Source organism: Emys orbicularis, chromosome 11, assembly GCF_028017835.1.
Source record: "Emys orbicularis isolate rEmyOrb1 chromosome 11, rEmyOrb1.hap1, whole genome shotgun sequence".
Taxonomy (NCBI): domain Eukaryota; kingdom Metazoa; phylum Chordata; order Testudines; family Emydidae; genus Emys; species Emys orbicularis.
Window position 1 is genome coordinate 23,033,174 of NC_088693.1, and position 22,574 is coordinate 23,055,747.

Below are 22,574 nucleotides of genomic sequence, written 5' to 3' on the forward strand. Positions count from 1 at the left end.
GGCCACCCGTGGAATATTTGCATTTGTACAAATCCAAATGGCCTATTAAAATAAATGCATAGAATACAAAGTCAGTTCTGTGATGAGAAAATGTTTCCTGAACAATTAGAACGATTTTTCCATCCCTTGTAAGTTATTATGTAGGCTCCCCATCAGTATCTCAGATGGTAAAACATTCTAAGATAGCTACGCGTGTAACCACATTAACAGTGGCCTCTAGTTGCTAAGGTGTCTGACATAACTGTATGCAAACAATATCCTAAAGTGACACTCAAATCTTATACTTTTTTCTATTTTTTCCCCATCAGAAAATCCAGACAGCAACACTCGAGTTAAGTCCATAAGGCATCTTGTGCAGAAGCTCCCTAGGCCAAACCGTGACACAATGAAAATCCTCTTTGAACATCTAAAAAAGTAAGTTAAGCTAACAGTACTAAAGGAGTGGGATTTTTAAAGGGGCATAAAGGAGCTAGGTGCCCAAATCCTACCCCAAATATCTAACATTATTAATGCAGTATACTCTTTTTGCAAAACTTAATATGATTAGCAAATATGTACATATATTCTATCCTTACTCACAAGAAGATCTGTACAGCTAGACTTAAATACTCATTGTTTTTTACTAGCAAATGGAACAGTAGTACTTCTCTTCAGATGGGGTAAGATGCTTTGGATTACTGTATACTAGGTTATGTTGACTTATACAATATAGTATTACCCAGAATAATCCAGTATACATATATGCAGTTGGTTTTGTAAGTTATGGGTTAGCAAATTCTCCTTCAGGTTTGTTTCTATTTTTGAGCTATGCACACTATGTCATCAACAAGTTTCTATTCATATAAATAGCCCTTGTGCATGCATAAGTCATAAAAATGACCTACAGTTTACATAGAAAATTAGTTGTTCTACCTTATAGTGAAGTTCAGTGCAGTGCAGAATGCCTACACAAGCTCTTAGGAAAGATTTAAAGTGCCGTCTCCTCTGGAAAAGTTGATGAGATACTACAGATGTTCCATTCAGATACTATGGTGACAGACATGGCTCACAAATCCAGATTTGTAAAAACAGCATTGTTGAGTTCCATGTTTATCGTCTCTTGGCAATTTCCATATTCACTGTGCCCAGTTACAAAAGCAACCTGGAATCTAATGATCAAGCTGGGTTTTCTTTCTTTCTTTTATGGCATCAATGTTAATGAAGTTTCTGAAGGCAGTATTTAAAATTGTCTGAAGAAAGTGAAAGGATCTATCATTTTCTACAGAAATGAGAGAGAGTACATCTGCCTATCCTTCAGCCCCCCGCCCAGCCCATCAGTTCTGCCCCAACATCTGTTCTGACCCAAACCACCACATCAATTCTGCCTCACCTACAGTTCCAGGAGTTCTTCACTCACTCACACGCACACAGAGCAGGGTCCCTCCTGGGGGAGAAGCAGAGAAGCCATCCCAATATTCACAGGAGGAAAAGGGGTGGGGGAGGAGGGAATAATAGGACTGGAAGGGACCTTGAGAGGTCATCTAGTCCAGTCCCCGGCACTCATGGCAGGACTAAGTATCTAGAACATCCCTGACAGGTGTTTGTTTCTAACCTGCTCTTAACAATTTCCAGTGATGGAGATTCCAAAACTTCCCCAGACAATTTATTCCAGGGCTTAACTACCCTGACAGTTAGGAAGTTTTTCCTAATGTCCAACCTAAACCACCCTTGCTGCAATTTAAGCCCATTGCTTCTTGTCCTATCCTCAGAGGTTAAGGAGAACAATTTTTTCCCTCCTCCTTGTAACAATCTTTTATGTTCTTGAAAACTGTTATCATGTCCCCTCTCAGTCTTCTGTTTTCCAGACTAAACAAATCCAGTTTTTTTTCTAATCTTCCCTCATAGGTCACATTTTCTAGACCTTTAATCATGTTTGTTGCTCTTCTCTGGACTATCTCTAATTTGTCCACAGCTTTCCTGAATTGTGGCACCCAGAACTGGACACAATACTCCAGTTGAGGCCTAATCAGCACAGAGTAGAGCGGAAGAATTACTTCTCGTGTCTTGCTTACAACACTTCTGCTAATACATCCCAGAATGATGTTTGCTTTTTTTGCCACAGTGTTACATTGTTGACTGATATTTAGCTTGTGATCTACTGTGACCCCCAAATCCCTTTCTGCAGTACTCCTTTCTAGGCAGTCATTTCCCATTTTGTATTTCTGCAACTGATTGTTCCTACCTACGTTCATTTGTCCTTATTGAATTTCATCCTATTTACTTCAGACCATTTCTCCATTTTGTCCAGATCATTTTGAATTTTAATCCTATCCTCCAAAGCACTTGCAACCTCTCCCAGCTTCGTATTATCTGCAAACTTTATAAGTGTACTTTCTATGCCGTTATCTAAATTGTTGATGAACATATTGAACAGAACCAAACCTCAAACTGGTCCCTATGGGACCCCACTCAGTATGACTTTCCAGCTTGACTGTGAATTGAGGAATGGAGCCACCATCAGGTACTAGGCTCGGGCTGGTCCCCTTTCTCCTCCTGCCCCGTCCGGAGAATGGCTTCAGCTCCTGAGAGGAGGGGGGAGAGTTCTGCCTACAGCAGCTCTGATTGGATGTTTATACCCCAGGAAGAGAGGAATTGATGGAAGCAGCCAATCAAAGGGGTTTACTCCTAGGGAGGGCTGAAATGACACCCGCAACCCAGCTCTAGTTGAAGAAATTATATTTGCTGGTTGTGTGACTCCTTTCGACTAGGCACACTTTAAGCACTGTCTGGAAGCCAAATTATGCCTTCAGTGATGCACCGGAGTTGCATTATTTTCAATGGGATTGGACAGGTGTAACAGATTACAATGTAGTAAACAACAAAGGATAGAATCCAGCTTCTCTCTTAACTGTGCTGGCTCTGTAGAGCTTATGGAAGTAAGGAACTGGGAACAGATCAATGCAGTAAGAAGGTGCCATTTTACATAGTCACTTAGTCTACTCTCAGAGTAGAATTGCTCTTAACATGAGGTGTTTGTATGGCCTCATTCAGGCCCTTGGCACAGGGGTGAAGTTCACCCAGTATAAATAAGAGTGACCCCCACAAAACAGACCAACACCAGCTTTTAATGAATGGTACCTTTATACTTTTCTGATACACTCTATAGCTCACTACATACAACATATGTAAATCATTTTTATGGGTATATGGCTACCCAATAAATGCTGAATTGAGAAAAGAAATCCATCTAGTTGTGTGATGGCCCCATTTAATGAAGCATGGAAAGGTTTAAGCAAGTCCATAAAGAGATTTAAAAAAGTAAATTTGGCCTTCTGGAAAGACCGTTGCCCCAGTCTCCCTGTAATGTACCCTGTGTATATAAGTTGACCTTTAGTGCGTGGCCTAAAGAAAGGGTGTGTGACCTACTACTGTCAATTAGGGAATTATAAGGGAAGCTGTCTGCAAAGAGAGAACCTTAGCTCAAGTAACAGAGGCCTATTTTTTTGTGCCTAAAGGACCAGGGTTCTATCCCCAGCAGCCCAGGTGGGTGCTGTCAGAATAGATATGAATAAGTCTACATATAAAGGCATATTTTACCCTCCAGAAGTGGACCCACCAAGAAGACACCACTGTTACCCAGGCTGTAAGGGAAAATCACATCAGATATGCACAAGGACTATTTAAGACTGAAAGGGTGATCTTGTAGTTAATTCACTGGACTGAGACTCATGAGTCGTGGGTTCAGTTGCTGGCTTGGCCATGGACTTTCTGCATGACCTTGGGTACATCACTTAATCTCTCTGTGCCTTGGTTCTCTATAAAATGGTGAGAATACTTTCTTTGTCTGTCTTGTCTCTTTTGACTGTAATCTCTTCAGGGCAAGAATAGACTCTTACTGTGTGTATATAGAGCACCTGGCAAAGCTGGGCACTACTGAAATACAAATAATTAAATAATGATACTTAGTAGTTGCATATGTCCTCAGTATACGGCCTGATCAGACCTCTGCAGGAGGAAGGAGGGCAGATTTGTTATCTAAATATACACATGTTCTTATTCATCCGACTATGAATAGCTGCATTTCCAATTATCATTGTGGCAAAGCCCAGTGAATCAGCAGGTATAATAGTGGAGTATACTAGCACACCAGCAGTGCAAGATAGGACAGAATGATAAATTGGACCATTTGGGACTATAAGCATTATGGAAGCAATATTCTTAATCTATATGAAGAAAGTCAGCATGTGGTGCTGACTTGTATAAGCACATCCTAATGGAAAGAAGGAACTATTTTATGAGTCTTGGCTCCAGGATATAGAAGCTGGGGTAGAAGGTTATATTGGAAACAAATGGCATCTACAACTGAAGGGGTGGCATAAAGGTCTATGCTGTCTTGTACCACAGCTTATCAATGGGCAAGAAAGGAGCCACTCTGTGAGCCAGGGAGGCCCAATAGATCAGGGTAAATGAAAATATAGACATTTCTCTCTCTATTAACAACAGGGTATTTTAATGTGGTAACTACAGACATTTTATATTTGTTTTGAACTAAAGCAGTTAAAATGAGAACTGTTTGACTTAGGTCCAACAACAGGTGTAATTATTTCGCCTTTAGACTGAGATTGTCTAGCAACATCTTACTAAAGTATAACTATAATACAAGCTACCAACCACTTCCTATACAATGACCCATCTTGCTATCGTTGATCAGAGCTATATGCAGAATCTAATCAGGTATAACTACATACATGATTTTGCTTTGGCTTCATCAACCAAGGGGAGGAAGAAGGTGCAGAAAGAGTGGCCACCCCATTGGTATCTCCTGGTATCCCAGCCCAGTGCAGCAACCTTAATTCTACTTTGCAGCAAAAGCCACAAAAATGGCTACTTGTTTGACTCATTAGCATGCTGTAGGTGACATCCTTGCCCCAGCTATGGTCACTGTACTCCTCCAATTAATTCCCTTACTGACCTCTACACCTATACATATCTGGGTGCAGGCTGCGTCTTCAACTCACCAAACTGAGAATGATGTGGAAATCTCCACACTGTGTTGGTGCAGCCAGCACATCTACTGAGCACATGTGCTTTTGTGCGTGTAGCTCAGCAGTCACATATCTCCCTTGTGCCCTATCTTCCATGCTGGAAGCTTGTTAACATTTCTAGGGGAGCTTTTGTTAAATAGCTATGCTAGCATGTAATCAAAGTCTGTAGGGACTAAAGAAGGAGATTGTTTGCTGGGACTCTGAACAAATGTATGTATGAAACCATCATTAGAATGCTTTCCCTATAGTCGGGGAACAATTCTGTTCTGATTTACACCTGTGCAACCCCACTGATGTAAGCGGATTACACAGACATATATGAAAGCAGAATTGGGTACTGGGATGTTTTCAGTGGCTCTTCTGAAAAACTACAGTCAATGATGCAGCTTCTGTACTGGCTCTCACCTCATGCAGCTCCTTTGCAATCAGTGGAGTTGCACAAGGTGAGTGATGGCAGAACTTTGCTCAATATGCATAAATAGTGTTTACCCCAAATCGTTGTCAGTTTTTGTTTGTTTGTCTGTTTAACTAAACTGGTTTGATTTGAGTCAGGAATGCAATTTCAGAGGGAAAGCCTTTTATCAACTTCACTGCTACAGAGAGCCCTTCAAGTTGTGGACTTAATGTGCTGAAGGTGCACATCCCCTGCACACCGTGAAGCTTAAGTCTATGGGGGAATCTCTGCAGCTGCCACAGGAGGATAGGACAAGAGTAGCTGAAGAATCTACAACTACTAATACCCTCCAATCTTTCCGTGTAGGGGCAAAGGGGGAAGCAAGACCCTAGAGCACGTAGGCTGGAGTATCAGCTGTGGAATTCTTATGTAACGCACAGCTGGGGACTGGTAGAGGAGAGTTGGAGAATTCCATTTGTCCCAGCAGCCGGCACAGTGTCTATGTCTACATTTGGAGCTAAATGTATGATTCCCAGCTCATATAAACATACTTGAGCTAGTTTTCATCAAGCTAGCGCACTAAAAATAGTATACCTATGGTAGCATAGGCAGCAGCAAGCAGCGGCACAGGCTAGCCACCCATGTACAAGCCTGCTCAAACCCCATTGATACGTACTTAGGGCAGCTAGTCCATCTGCCACCCCCAATGTTACCATGGCTACTCCACTGACGACAGCTAAAATATGTCTGTGCAAGCTGGGAATCACATCCTTAGCTCCAAGTGTAGAGGTAGCCAGTGACGTACGCTTGGCACTGGTGAGAGGATTTGGCCTTTATAAGGAAGACGCCTCTTAGCCTAATTGAATACTATCAATCTTGGTGAGAGCAAGGTTGCACAGCAGATTCTATCTATGGCTTTTCAGTTCTGGAGAAGTAGGTTCAGATCAGATGTGAAATGAACTTGAGGAGAAGGGTCTCTCTTTCTAGTCTTTAGAAGTGCATCCAGAATATTTGACACAATCAGTCATTGCTGTGCAAGAGAGGTCTAGTGCTGTAATAGCGGAACAGAACAGTGAGGTACTGACAGAACTGAACTGGAAAGTATGTGTAGTGTCTGCCCACACTAGCAGGCCTGTCTGTTTCACAGAACATCCATAAGATCTAAACTGCACCGAGTTCACTCATGTACAGAACACACATTAAAGAAACCTCAAGTTCTTTTAACGGGAAACAGCTAACATTGCAAATTAAATTGTATTATCACAATGTCATTTATTAAATCCAGAGAGTAGCACCCATTATGGCAAGTGTGGCTCTATTTTACAGTGCAAATGGGATACCAGGTTTTTGGGGCACTTGCTGTTTTAAGCATTTTGCAACAGAAGGGCAAAACCTTGAGTTTCCCATTGATTTTACATGAAATCTGTCCATATAACATGTAAGGTAAAAACACACAGCTCAGGGCTGGTTAGACAGATCATATGGCATATGCCAGTTTAATGCCACATCAAGTGCTTTGCAAGGAATGGTCTTAAAAAAGTAGTTGAATCTTAGAGGCCACTGACATATTCTATAAAAATATAAAACACAAACTGTAGGCCAATTTCTACTATCTTTAATGCAGCAGAACTCCCACTGAAATGCGTGGGACTTTTTCTCTGTAAAAAGGCTGCAGAATATGACCCGTTCTATATTAAGCATATTCTACTAATGCAGCATTGTGTGTGTTCCCCTGCCCCTTTAAATCCTTGTTTCTTTTTTGATGAAAACAGGACTATGACTGCTCAGCATTCTAGCCTTTCTTCCTGTTTTTTCATCAGGAGATAAATTCACCTCTGTGCAGAGGGCCAGCTATTCTAGGAACCACCAAAGTCTACGTAAACCAGTAAATCGCATTTAGGTCCTATTTTGAGGGCTTAAACAGGCCATCAGTGATGCACTGGCCCTCTGCATAAGGGTGAATTTCATCCTAAATGAAGTAACCACCCTCTATTTGTGAAATCACTATCTCCACAGCAACTAATTCACAACCTGAGATTTGTAATCTCAAGTGAGGAATAAACAGCAGCTTCCATCCAGGAATCCCAAAGTGCTTTTTGAACATTAACTAACTAACGCTTCTTGGAAGTAGTTATTATTATAAACATGTTACAGATAGGAAAGCTGAGGCACAGGGAATTTAAGTGACTTACCCAGGGTCAGAGAGTAAGTCAGTGGCGGAGCCAGCAAGCTCAAAGTCATTGCACAGAGTCTGCTGCTGTAGCCACAAGATTTTTCTGCCTCTCTAATCTAATATGCACTAACCTAAAAGAGCTAAAAGTATCAAATGAGCCTTAATTTCATACTTCCCCTCAAAAGCATTATTTACTATATTAATATTATTATATTATATTATTTACTATATTAATAAGTATATTTTGTAATAATTAAACAAAAAGACAGTGACCAGGATGCCTTTTAGCAATCCCTCTCCCCGCTTCTTTAAGTGGAAAGCATCGAACCCAGATGCCCAAGTATGGACGATATTCTTCCAGCAGTAGCATCTGGCTCCTTGGCAAGCACTTCAGGCAAGTTGTCTGGGGAGTTCTGCAGTTGCCTCTTGGTTTATCACGTGGATCAGGTACTGTGGCCTATCTGGCTGCCTTGTCCGTGTGGAAGCCAATTCCTTTTGATTCACCTTTGATTCTGCAAAATTAGTTCACTCTGTTTTTCCTATGCTTTAGGCCACTTGTGTTTTGCTATGCTACATGCATTCACTTCCAATCCAGGCTTTTTTCTCCTTTCAGTCAGAAATGAAATTATCAGAATCCTGGCTCCCATTAAAACCATTAGTTCTTTAATAATAATGACTTGAATCACTAAAAATAAGTCCCTTGTTAAGCAGTAGTGGTGTTGATCGAAAACAACAGCAAATACCCTGTAACCTAATATATTCTCTAACACAAGGCATGAAAGTATTACAGAGGTTTGTCTATTAGTTGATTTAAAAAAAAAAATTGGCTCCCTGCTTCCTTATAGCACCATGAACAGCAGAGCATCCAGTGACTGAAAACAGACAAACAAACACAGCAGTATGGGTCAGTTTTATTGCATTCCAAGGAGCACCGGCTTCTGGAAACTGCATTTAACAAAATAGATTTATTTTTACCTATTTTTTTTTTAAAAAGGAGCCACATGTATGAAGAGCTGAACAATAGCCCACGCAAGAGGCAGGAATGACAATGTGATGACAAGTCCAGCAGCAATACCCAGAATGCCAAGGATAAATCAGAAATTAAAGCTATTGTATGACAACTAGTAATACTTAGCATGGGATGTCTGCAAAATTTTCATATTTATTTTTAGTGGAGGAGAAAAGATGCAAGTTACACATGTGATTTTCATTTATTAAAGTATGTACTATACCAGCAGGTTTAAACAGGCTTAGATAGTAAATCTAGGCTCAGGAAAACTCTCTTTTACATAGCAGAACAAATCACATATACAACTGTGAAACTTTCACAAAGAAACCCAAAATCAGGCAAAATTCATCAGGCTTAGATAATCATTATGAAGCACTCTACGGTGCAGAGAAGTTCAGCAGACCTCAGAGAGATTGCAGGAGGCCTGAAGACAGAGGTGGAGATTTAGGTCTTGATACAGGAAAGCACATAAGCAAACAGCAGTTAAGTGAAATCAACAGAATGTAAGCATGTGTTTAAATGCTTTCCTGAATCAGGGCCTTACTTAAGATCATGAGTCCCCCTCTTAGCTTTGCGCTAAAGGGCCAGGACAGCAACAATGGGAACAAGGACATTTTGAGTCCCACTGCTGCAAAATGGAGCAAGGAAAGCAATGCTGAGAATCTGAAGAGGAGAAAAGAAGCATGATTGTGAATGGATGGTAATACACCTAGTGGCCGGGGACCTACCCTCTTACCCCAAAGGACTTTAATGGCAGTCAAGGATGCTGGACACTTGTAGGTTTAGGATTTTAAGCGTCGTATGAAATTTTCAATACCTTTTTCAGGCACTAAAAGGCTAAATGTAAAGTATATCATGGAGGCACTTTTGTGCACACGACACATGCACTTATTGTTTCATAGAAATGTAGGGCTGGAAGGGACCTCAAAGGTCAGCAAGTCCATCTCCCCCACACTAAAGCAGGACTAAGTATTTCTAGAGCACCCCTGAAAGATGTCTGTCTAACCAGTCCTTAAAAACCTTCAGTGAAGGGGATTCTACAGCAAGCCTGGGTAACCAGTTCCAGGGCTTAACCTTAGAGTTGAACATTTCCCCTTATATCTAACCTAAATTCCCCTTGCTGCAAATAAAGCTTCTTACTTCTTGTCCTGCCTTTGGTGAATATGGAAAACAATTGATCACCATCTCATCTATATAAAAGATTCAAAGAGGAATTCAAACAATGAAAATACTGGGTTTAGCTAAGCGCAGTTTTCCTTTAGGTTACTCAGAAAAGGAGTTGAATCCATTTCTCTCCCATTAAGTACATTTTCTGTATAATTTATTAAACGACTTCTCCCTCCGCCAGTATGTGGCCACTCTCAATACATGAAAAATATGCATCTCAGCAAGTGTGCACTAAGAGAGTAGACTGAAAAGAAAACAAAGTTGTTAGTCAGAAGAGCAACAAAACCAGGTTTCCTGGGTATCTTTACATTGCTATCATTTTAAATGCTAAAGTTTGTATGTATATCATGGAGTCCCCTACGATCACACATAGCAATTCTTAATGTGAATAAAACATTCCTCAAAGATCACTCATTCTTCAGTAACATGTGAACTTGGCAAATTCTCAGTGTTTTAGGGAAAATATAACAGTGCAAGTCATATTTTCCTGTGAGGTTAGATATACTTTCTACCTTTATTGCTGACTTTAAAAAAATCTAATTCTCATAAAGAATCTGGCAAGTGATGACATCTGGTACTTTTTCTATGTGCCACCATTTTGCAAATGTACTGAACTGAAGTTACAGTAAAAACATACAGTGATAAAAATAGTTACATTTTGATTAAAATTTATACTGTGGTAGACCCCAAAGAGCTCCAATCAGGAATGGAGCACCATTGTGTGTATGCAAATACAGGTAGACACAGTCCCTGTCCCAAAGAACTTTATTCACATAGCCATCTTGGATCCAAATAGCTGAATTTGCTTTACAAATATTAATTAAGTCTCACAACTATCCTTTAAGGTAGATGAGTTTTATTATCCTAATTTTACAGCTGGGAAAACTGACACTCAAAAAGTTAGGTAAGTAACTTTCCGAAGCTCATGCAGTATGTCGCAAGTTCTAGGTTCTGCTCCTCGTTTACTGTGAAATAGTCAGGTCCTTGGTCTACCCACACAAGGGTCCTGCTTTTTGGGTTTCACAAGTTCTAGTGAACGTTACTGGTGGGTTTAATTTATGTGGTTTTGCAATCCCTCAGTTTTGCTTTGATTTTAGAGTTCTTTTAAACCCAAATATCTGAGGGTGCTCAGGACACTGGAGAAGGGTCTTTGTATCTTAAAACATTGGGCTCCAATATTTTGGAGTGCAGAACCAAGTCACCAAGGGGTTAATTGCAGTGTTTTTCATTCTTAAAATCTTCACTGGGACTTTATTTTATTTAAAAAAAACCAAAAGACAAATGCCAAAATGTCAGTAATCTGTACAAAATAATTAATTTAACACAATGAGATCTGTTCTACCATCAATTGAAAGAGAATTTATGCAGGTAACTCATTAATGTTAGTGAGAGTTTGGCAAGTAGATCCCCAGCATTTTGATGGGAAAAACAGATCCTGATATTCTTTTTAGAATGATAGATAGAGATATATAAAATACATGCTTGTCAGTGGCAAATATATGAACTCGAAAACAAATTCTGATCAACCAGGCCAATGGATATACCCCACTGAAATCATATTAGATCAGATCATTTTTCACACATTGCAAAACATGCAACAACCGTTTCAATCATCATACTAAGAGAAATCAATAGATTTTTGCTTTCAGAGAGTAGCATTTCACATTTCAGCATCTCCAAATTATCAGCAACATACATCTCTTTTTGTGGTCTACTGCAGTATTTGTACTTCTAACAGGATATTGGCCATTTTCTTGTGAAGATCTACAAATCCTCATAAACAAAGACCAGTTTGAAAAAATTAAGAGCAAATCTGTGGACTGGAATGCACCCTATTTATAATAGGAACAAAAAGCTGGCAATGAAATATAAACCTAAATCACAGCAGAATGACCTACTTTAAGGCTTTTGCCAAAGAGACAGTGTTTTTAGACAGCTCCTCTGAAGTAGCGTCTTTATGTCTATGCCATCTGCAGATTTATTATTATGCCTGAAAAAACGAAAAGACCTACAGTATTCCTGAATGAAACTAAGCTTTGTCTATAGGAAAAACTCCAGTATTGTGGGCACCACACCCACACCTACTGATGTGGTCCAAGTTTTTTTCTTTAGAGCACCTAATTAAGAAACCCTGACTCATTTACATGGATACGTTTGATCTAAATTACACTCCAAACCGCACCAAATTAGGAGCATCTGTGAATGTGAAATGTTTGTTCCCTGTGACTGGTAAAACAGGGCCAGCTCTGGACAGCACATGTTCAAGTGACGAAAAATATTTCAGATGTAACATACTTCTCAGACCCACTTTTCCACTAATAATTCATAGTGAGTTAAACCAGTATCTCTGCTTCCACAATCATTTCAGACAGTGAAAAAGTGTCATCTTTTTTTTTTTAAGTGAGAAAAGAGGTAGACGACCACCTACTTTGTTCGTTGTCACCAATAAAAGGCCTTAGTACACCCACTGGCAGAAATGCAAATCTGCATAGCAATAGAGTGTTGTCACATACATAGTATCTCTTTGCAAGGCATTCAGAAATCCTGACCCGTGGTTGAAAGGGAAGTATTTTATGGATGACTGGCTATTGACCACAGCAAAGGCCTTTTAACTTGAAATAGCTTCTCATATTTGTTAACCAACAGTTTAGTGCTGTCTAAAGGATCTGGTTGAGGACTTGTATGTCAGCTTGGTGAAATTTCACCATGCACACTGGATAAACATTTAGGATTAAAGTCAATAGGCCAGATTCTTGCGTGTGGGTGCAGCCACTTTCTGCTGCATTATTGCTGTAATCTAATCCCACAACTGGAGAGTCTGTTCCCAGGAGGATCACACCAATGCAAAGGGGGAATCCTCCAGTGACAAAAAAGCTTTTACTCCACTCTCCTGGCCACCGCTGCTGGTATAACAGAGAAAAAGGGGCATAGCTGTAGCAAAGGAGACTTTGGCATGACTGTGCTGACCTCTGGTTGCTGTTCTGGCCCCTTAGAGCAGTTAGTAACTGAGAAACTCAACCAGCCCTTATCTTTCTCTAAATTAAGCCAGGGAACCAGCTCTACACATGTGGTCTAGGATCAGGGGCAGGCAAACATGGCTTTACGCCATCTTTGCAACTCCCAGTTCCTGCTGTGTGCAGTTTAGCCAAACCTCAGGATTTGGTCCAGGGTGTTTTGACCTGCAGGGTTTGAAAGAAGGCATCCTTGCATTACAGTCAGCATTGTATTTTTGCTTCTTTCTTGCTCTATAAACAGTGCAAGTCACATAATATCAGTGAAATTTTGTTTATGGGAAATATAATAGCGTGCTATGGTTACATTTGAACTTAAATCCACATTCAGCTAAGGATCCTCTTGCTTTCTAGTATGTTATATATGATGAAGGTTTATGTTCAAGACTTTAAGTAAAAAGGGGAGAAACTATATAAATAACACTTCTTTTGTCTGAAGAGATTTTAATACATTTGTCTGATCTACTGTTTTTGCAGTAGCTAGAATATAATTTGAATATATTAATATTTTCAGCCACTGTGCTCAGGGAGCACAGTTAATAACTTATGCATGGATACATAGATATACTTCAGACAGAGGTAATGTTTTTAGCCCTTATGTTGGTAATACTTAGAAACACACAATGAAAGAGCCTGTTCTTTCCTCCTCTTTGTTGTGGGCATGCATTGTGATGGTATGGAGCCAGTGTTCTTGCTGTTGTCTACACAGCCTGGATTCAATAAGCAGTTATATATGCATATTATGACAATGTGGTCAAGGAAACCAGATTTTTTTACCATACCTTCATGTGCCTGTATAGCATAAAATCTGGTGCTTATTTTTCTTCTCCTCGTTCAATATGTTAACATATTTATAATTTGATACAGGTTATGTTCATTTTATAATTAAAATTATAGAGTTAGATGAAAACCCAGCAAGATGTTACTAAATGGAAAATATTTATCTTTTCATACATTACCCATTATGATGCAATGTAAAGTCATAAATCTGTGGAATGGCTAACCCACAGCTGAGTGTACGATAGATGTATCCTCTCCTGTGTCACAAGTCCCAACAAGTTGCCTGTCTCAGAAGCTGGGATTTTTCCTTTACAGTTCTCACACCCAGCAACTAGAAGGCACTGCTGCTGTTTTGTCAGAAGCTACCTGTCTCCTGCCCAGCACTTCTGTCAGTTGCTCCATTCCCAGCTCTGAGCCCTACAGGAGAGCTGTGGAGAAGGAGAAGAGCAGCCTGGAGAGAAGTACTCATCAGGGCAGTCTGCCCCACTCTGCTACTGCTAGAAACAGCCTCTGTCAGGGTAAAAGAAAAAGGAGGCTCCAGGGGGATAGAGAAAACCAAAAGTTTGGGAGGGAATGATCGAGAGAAGCTCTGCCTTGCATAGATGCTGCAGGCAGGAGTGGAAAGGGTCCTGCTGTTTCAGATAATCGTCTCACCGATAGCATGCTTATTCAGCCTGATTTCATACTCAGAATTTAGATGCTCTCGCCTTGCCCCCTCCCTACCATAGCATGTTGCTACACTGAGGGCTGTAAGACGGGTGGCATACAGCTGTTCTGGAACCTCTACGCCATCTGCAAACCCCTTTATGCTGGATATTCCTGAGCTGCTGGTTTCGTCAGCTATCTGTCCCTTGACACCTCTGGAGTGCCATAAAGGGGCTAAAGCAGAATGCAGAATCTGAGCCCCTGTCTCCAGACAGGATTATGCTCCACATTATATTTACCATACATAAGACTATATGCTATCTAGTTTTACATTTTAGATAGATACTGGGTAATGTTGCACTGTCACAGAACTATGATCCGTACACTCTCCTAGTGACTGAATGGATCATTCTTTTCTGTACACTGGACTCAGATTACACTTGAATTAATATCTACTGTCCCTAAGAAATTTACAGTTATATCTAGCAGCTGGAAATAGTGCAGGGGCTTCCTGTACAAAACACATGCAGTTTGTATTTATCTGGCGACCAGCACAGTCACAGCCTAACTTAATCCTCCTCATTACTGAAATTCCTATTGATATTTCAGAAAAACTCCACATAGCAGGTAAGTAGAGATTTGCAAGTCCAACCAGAGGGTATTGAAAGACAAATAGGAGGAATATAAGGATCCAGAGTTGTCTTTTGGCTGAATTCATCTTTCCTCCAGGTCTGAGCTCAGTGCAAGGACCAAGGGGCGAGTGCAAAGAAAGCTCACTGTTTACAAGGAATTTAGGCCCAGATTTTTAAAGCTATTTAGGCATTGCTGCCCTTGGCATTGCAATGCCTGAGCCTAAAACTCATTTTTTAAAGGAATTTAGGCACTTAGGAGCCAAAATCCAATGAGCTGTTGATGGGATTTTGGCTCCTACGTGCCTAAATTCCTTTAAAAAATGAGTTTTAGGCTCCTAAATCAGTTAGGCACTGCACCACTGAATGTAGTAACGCTTAAATACCTTATCAAATCTGGGCCTTAGAGACTATGAGAATGAACCATTAACCACTTTGGTACTGCCTAAGTACACATTGGGCAAAGCACACCTGTAGTAGTATCCTGTATATCTGGAGTCTCCTCTTTCCACTGCGGACATTCCATTATCAGAGTGCTGCTGCCACACCCTAGCTGCAGCTGAGTACTCATTTAAAGGGTTAATAGAAATGACACAGCAACTCAGATATGGTGCACTTTAAGCCCCCTCGCCTACTACTATTCAAAGGAAATTTACATGAAAGCTGGCAGTGATTTGAGGAGTTTTTTTCAAGTGTATCTGAAGGAGAGGTTACACAGAAACCTGCAACCTTCTAGCCAGCCATTTGACCCTGACCACACTGGAGGCTAAGCTCAGGGCCATGTAGGAATTAACATGGAAGTACCTCACTTTTGCATATCCCCTAATCCAGGGGTTTGCTGGGGAGTAGTTCAGCCCCCAGGCACATGTTAAACTGTTCTGTCTCCTAATTTGCACCCTGGCTGCAACAGTCACTATGGCCATTCTGGCCAGCATGTGGCAATGCCCTTGCCACACCCTCTTCTTGCTTCAGCAGGCCCATGTTATGCCCCCCTTATCCAGGAGCTCCTTTAGCCTATGGCGTAGAGTTGGCATAGCTGACTGTACACTGTCTGCAGCTTCCCCTATGCCAGGAAAACTCACCAGGGAGCTGCACTCCAGTGGCAAATCAGCCAGGTACTGTAGCTTTGGATTATCACAATTAGAAACAAATGTAATGCAAAAATAAGCCTTATTTCTTGATCACCTTCAGTTCTAGACATTCACACAATTACAAACTCGTTGCCTAAACTAGTATTTAATGGGGCTGAGGCAGGAAGCCAGAAATTGTGAGTTTAGCATGACAGAAAATGAACAGTGGACATTTGTAGAGCATCTGAGGCAATTAGGATGGGTTCAGCCACAATCACATGACCCACTGTAACAATCCTGCAGAAAGATGGATAGTTGAACACCCAAGAGGGCCAATGAGCTACCCATATCCCATCTAAAACTGGGAAGACATGGAAACCTACACAACTTGCAGTTCTGCAAAAGGTGCATTCTACGGAGGTAGGATGCATGGAAAATACCCATTCCAGACATTTCATGCATTTAGTGCAATGGGCTACATATGTGCATAAAGAATAAATATCTAGCTAAGGTGAGTGGACAAGACAAAGTGTGAGTGGAAAAGACAATGCTGACATTATAAGTACATTGTTCATGAGGATGTGAAATGTAAATAAGTTTAAATAAATCAAAAACTCTGGGTGGCATGTATTCACTAGTGCATTTAAGAGATACCCTCATTCCATTCATATTTGATATCAGTGCTGAAGCAACTGTGATGCTGAGAGGCACATTAAAGCATCTTTCAAATCTGATACAAATTTGTGGATGTATGTTGCACTACTACAGGGGCGGGCAAACTTTTTGGCCTGAGGGCCGCATTGGGTTTCATAAATTGTATGGAGGGCCGGTTAGAGGAAGGGGTCCTGGCCTGGCCCCCACCTCCTATCTGCCCCGCACAGGACTCCTGCCCCATCCAACCCCCCCGTTCCCTGATCGCCCCTCTGGGACTCCTGCCCCATCCACACACCCCTGCTCCCTGTCCCCTGACTGCCCCCAGACTCCCACCGCCCCATCCAACCCCTCCTCTCATTCCTGACGGCCCCCCCGGAACCCCTACCCCATCCAACCACCCCTTCTCCCTGTCCCCTGACTGCCCCCGGAACCCTTGACCCTGACTGCCCCCCTGCCCCTGACTGCCCCCTGCCAACCCATCCAACCCCCCCTCCTTCCTGACTGCTGCCCCGAGACCCCTGCCCCCATTCAACCCCTTATTCCCCCCCCCAACTGCCCCGACCCCTATCCACACCCCCGCCCCCTGACCACCACCATGAACTCCCCTGCCCTCTATCCAACCGCCCCTGCTCCCTGCCCCCTTACTGTGCTGCCTGGAACACCGGTGGCTGGCAGCGCTACAGCCGCGCTGCCCGGCTGGAGCAGGGCCACGCTGCCACCACCACCACGCAGCACAGAGACTGGGTCAGGCTGGGCTCTGCAGCTGCGCTGCCCCAGGAGCTCACAGCCCCACCGCCCAGAGCATTGCACTGGCAGCGGAGCGAGCGGAGGCTGCGGGGAAGGGGGGACAGCAGAGGAGGAGCCGTAGTTGCACTAGTAGCTTGTAGAGGGTTCACATATCATACTCAATCATTGCTCTTAGGCAGACCGATGTGCATAGACCTTCATCCTATCAACAAGAGAGGGAGACTGTAGGACAAAGATTTAGGGATGGGTCTTGGTTTTATTTTTATTTTTTTGGTGGGGGGAACGACACACATTAGTGGGCCAATACACTGATTTTTTTCAGGTGTTGGAATCACTTTAAATGGCATACCCTATAGAGAACATATATATCTAGCAGTTCACAGAACGGGAAGTGCAGTTGTGCTATGACCATTATGAAGCCATTCGCTGCCAACACTTCTTGATCGCAACTCCAAAGAACATCCCATGCCATATAGAACAGAAACATTTGTTCATGACACTAGATTAAAATTATGATTTATTGGCAGGATAAAGCTAAGTTCATCCTCAGAGATTTCAAGACTCATTGGAACAGATACATTTTCAAACAGGTTGCCTAAAGTTGAGCTTCCCAATGTGAAAATTTCAGCCAAATGACTACATGTGGGCATTAAGTCAGAAACTGGACATTTTAGAAACATATTCTGGGTCCACATCTTTGCCCCCAATAGGATTATTGCAGCTTCAACACAAAAGGACCATGACTGCACACTGCAACAAGCTAAGGAATGGATAGCAATGGGAGTTTTGCAATTGACTTCAATTATAATTATCAGAGGGGTAGCCATGTTAGTCTGTATCCACAAAAACAACGAGGAGTCCAGTGGCACCTTAAAGACTAACAGATTTATTTGGGCATAAACTTTTGTGAGTAAAAAACACACTTCTGAAGAAGTTGTAATTGACTTCAATGGCACTTTCACCCAGGGGCTCGAGAGGTGATATATACAGGGCACTGCGAGGAGTATGGTGATGTGAAAGCAAAGATAAATACTAACCCAATGGTTCCTTGGGATACCTGTAGCCTGGCCAGGTATTCTTTGATGAGACAACACAGCCCTGCTGGGGAAACTACTATATAAAGCTGTGGTAGCGCAGTCAGCACAGGATCTGCAGTAGCAATTAAATCTGTGTGAAAGGGTCACACTACCATTTCTAGTGTTTCTACATCTGGTATTCTGGGAGAAAATATGACTTTCTGAAGTGTAGCAGGGTATCATTTGTTGCTGGCAACTTGAGAAAACTATTGGTAGCTGAACAGCAATGTTCATGGCCACTGAACTGCAAAGGGAAAAAAATGGGCTATATGAGTATTTGTATCAGGCAGTATCATATCCCCCTCTCTATGTATGGCAAATCCATCTTCTTCCCCAGAGTTTGCAGTTGTTGGGAGAAGAGTAGAGCAGCTGAGAGGGTTAGTGATAGCACTGTCTGGCTGAAGCACTAAGCCTGCTATGAAGGATGAGGATTCTATTATTGTACACAATGCCAGGGGTTATAGCCGCTTTTTATTTTTCTCACCAGCATATTTAAAATAAACCATTCCAATGATGTGCAATTGTGTACAACCTTACTAGTTCATTTGCAGGCCCTTGTGCATGCTTTTCACGTTCTGTTTTGAACGTGTTGTCCAAAGGTGGCCATATGTGATGACTAGGAAAATGGACTAGGGGTCAGGAGATCTGGTATTTAGTTTCTGCATAGACTCATTGTGTGATTATGGAAATGTCACTTAGGGCTGGTCTACACTAGGGGGGGGATCGATCCAAGATACGCAACTTCAGCTACGCAAATAGCGTAGCTGAAGTCGAAGTATCTTGGATCGAATTACCTGGGGTCCACACAGCGCAGGATCGATGGCCGCGGCTCCCCCATCGACTGCGCTACCGCCGCTCGCTCTGGTGGAGTTCCGGAGTCGACGGTGAGCGCGTTCAGGGATCGATATATCGCGTCTTAACGAGACGCGATATATCGATCCCGGATAAATCGATTGCTAGATGATAAATCGGATAAATCGATTGCTAGACATACCCTTAGCATCTCAGACACTCAGTTTCCCCATTGTTAAAATGCGGATAATAATGCTAACCCCACCTTTGAGATCTATGGATGGACAGTTCTATACAAGTGCTGTATATTATTATTATTAGAGACAAAGTCCACAGCATAATGAAGAAATGTGTGCATTTTTGCTTGCTGACCTAATTTCTCCCCTCACGTTAAAATCTTCCATTAATTGTAATTAAGCTTAAGCTTAAGCTAAAAGCAAACTCACAAAGCTAGCAAATTTGAGAACTTTTTAAAGTGAATTTGCTTGCTTGTCAAGCTTCCTCAAGCTTTCCCAGCTGTGTTTAAAAGTGTATTTCCAGGACAGATACATGCTGCAATAGTTCTGTTTCTGTAGGAAGCATCTAGTGTGAGTAGTATGTGACATGTGAGCTCAAACTCTACCTTGCTTGACTCACACTAGTACACAGCATTCCTCACAAAACAATCACAGTCCTTTTCTCGTCAATGATAGCCGGAAGCAGTTACAAGGGTGAAGGATATCTATCATGAAAAGTCCAGTGTCAATGTGTTCCCCCAATTTATTTACTGACCTTCAACACAACAGCCATACTCCTGACCCTCATGAGATGGAGCCTAAGGGGAAATGGCACTGAGCACCAATTCCATATCCTGTTGTTCTGTGGTCTAAATTAAGTGCTAATTAATTACCACTGGCATCTTTGGCATTGCTTGTCACATTGGATTTAGGATATCCTTTCACTGTTTAAACAAATAGCCCTATATCTCCGGATAAAATCCCAAGTGTTAAATATTTCCATTTCTTACAAATCTGTATTTAAAAAGTTGACAAATGTGTCTCAGGCCATTGCAGGTAGAATTCAAATAAAAGAAACAGGAATTGGTATTGTCAATTTTGATTAATAGTCCTTCATTAATAAACATCCTGTTATTCAGTTTCCACCTGCAGTTGCTGATGTTGCCTGGAATCAATTAACTCATATAATTTGATTTATTTTACAAAGACATTTTTGGATGTGCTGTGCTGATGATAAAGGTTCTATTTTTGCAGTTCTTGATTCAAGTGAGATTGTTACCGAACTGTTTTTATTTTTTCATGTTTCAAGGAAACGTGGCTTAAGGCATTCTTGAATTACAAAAATTAAACTAATTTAGAAACTTAAAGCCATATTCATATAAAAGTATCTGCTGCCTTCTGGGACATACAGACCCCAAAAGCGTATAGATCCTGGCACCAGGACAGGTTGAGCTATTTACTAGGCTGGTCTGCTGTACAAGTCAATAATAAACTAAAAAATAACAGCTTCCAGAGGCAAAAGTTACAAAGCCAGTCAAGGATGTAGAGAGTAGAGCTATTCATATATTTGAGTCTGAATCTATTCTCTTCTGCATAGGTTCTTATACCACCTCCATCACCGTACTATCCAAGAACTACACCCACAAAGGGACTTAGACACCTAACTGCCACTTTAGGTCCCTGAGTCCATCATTTAGGTGCCACTGAGATCCTCAAAACCCCTGCTCAACTGCCACCTAAACCTGGAGGTGCCTAAATTTCTGCCAGTGGGCATGAACAAAGCTGCCCAAGTCCTGATGGTGCTGTTCAGCTCAGCGCCTGAGCCACAGCAGGATTCTCAAACTAGGGGTTCCCTCACCTGTGGGGGCCTGATCCAGTAGGCATCCTCAGAATATATGCCTAATGTGCACAAAAGGCTGCTCTCTCTGTAATCACTATCCCAATGATTAGAGGGCTCAGCTTGGATGTAGGAGACCTAGGTTTAAATCTCTGTTCTGCCTGATTTGGAGCAGGGACCAGAACCCCGGTCTAAATACTAGACTATGGAGTCATTCTCACTCTGCTCCAATAAATATTTTAGAGACTCACCCCAAAATATCCAACCGTCTGCTGAGAAGGGCATTCACATGGGAGACCTGGGTTCAAGTCAGGCAGAATAGGGATTCCAACCTAGGTCTCCTACAGCACCACCACCAAGTGTAAGCACATAAAGCCAGAAGAAGGCTCAACACTTAGGCTCCCAAGCAGAGAGAAGTGCCTCCCACATGCCTGTGTTAGGTGCCTAGCTCCCTCTGAGGGGCAGGGCTTAGGGCCATCTCCCTCTTTCAGCATTTCCTATTAGCTATCCTAGTCAGTTCCCTGCTCAGTTTCCTGGCTTCTGTGAATCCCATTCTTAGGCACTTAACTCTCCCCATGCATTGTACTGGGAGCCTAGACTCTAAACTCAGGGTTGTGGATTCCACTAGGTGGGAGGGTGCCTAAAAGTTAGGCATTGCAATGTCTTAATTCCTTTTGTGGAGCTAGCCCCAAGTTTCTTCAAGGAGTGTATTAAGCAATGTGTCTAACATCTGTACACATGGTTTGTTCTCTCTCTCATCCTCTCCCCTATGGGGAAAATTGCATTCACAGTGTTTTATTTTACTAGGGTTTTGGTTTGGGGTTTCTAAAGGTACACCCTGCTATTTGTTATGTTAGAGAAGGCAGGTCAAAGATATGCACCTTGCACTTGGAGCAGTAGGTGGTGAGGTTTGGGAGGGTCCTTAATTCGAGGCGGAGTTTGTTCCACAAGCTTGGACCAGCTCCTCAGAAAGCTCTGCCTCCTGCACAGACTAGCTTTACACTAATGGTAGAATGTTCCATTGTGCTAAGATGATTAGCCCAAATGTGTTAGCTGTATCTCCTTCAAATATTAATCAGATCCGCTTTGTGCTCAGTCACAAATAATGAATTAAATACTGTACAAGCCAAATATAATAGATGATGTGCAAGTTTATCACTGGATAAAAATTGCAAGAGGCCCAGACTTAGTATGACTTCCAAGCCAAATCCTCTGGAGTGGGTCATTTCAAACTTAGGTGCCTAGGGAATTTTTCCTTTGAAAAACATAAGCACCGAGTGAGTTTAGGTGCCTACAGGGTTTGGCAGGAGTTTTGTGGATCACAATAGGGAATTGGGTGTCTAAATCTGGGTTTAGTCTCCTAAGTAGCTTTGTGGATTCCACCCTTAGTCTGTCTGGGTACGTGTACACTACAATTTAACACCCATGGCTGGCCCATGCTGGCTGACTCGGGCTCATGGGACTCAGCTAAGGGGCTGTTTAATTGTGGTATAGACGTTTGGGCTCAGCTGGAGCCCTGGCTCTGGTACGCGGTGAGGGGGGAGAGTGAAATTTTGCAATACCTTCCTCT

The 22,574-nt window shown here is 42.0% G+C and overlaps 1 protein-coding gene across 1 annotated transcript in view; it reads left to right on the forward strand.

Moving 5' to 3' along the window:
• ARHGAP15 (Rho GTPase activating protein 15) overlaps positions 1-22,574 on the forward strand; it is a 464,546-nt gene that overhangs the window by 431,018 nt on the left and 10,954 nt on the right. Inside the window, exon 13 of the mRNA XM_065413739.1 lies at positions 309-414. Coding sequence (XP_065269811.1) covers positions 309-414 — 106 coding nt within the window. The remainder of the gene's footprint in view (positions 1-308; positions 415-22,574) is intronic.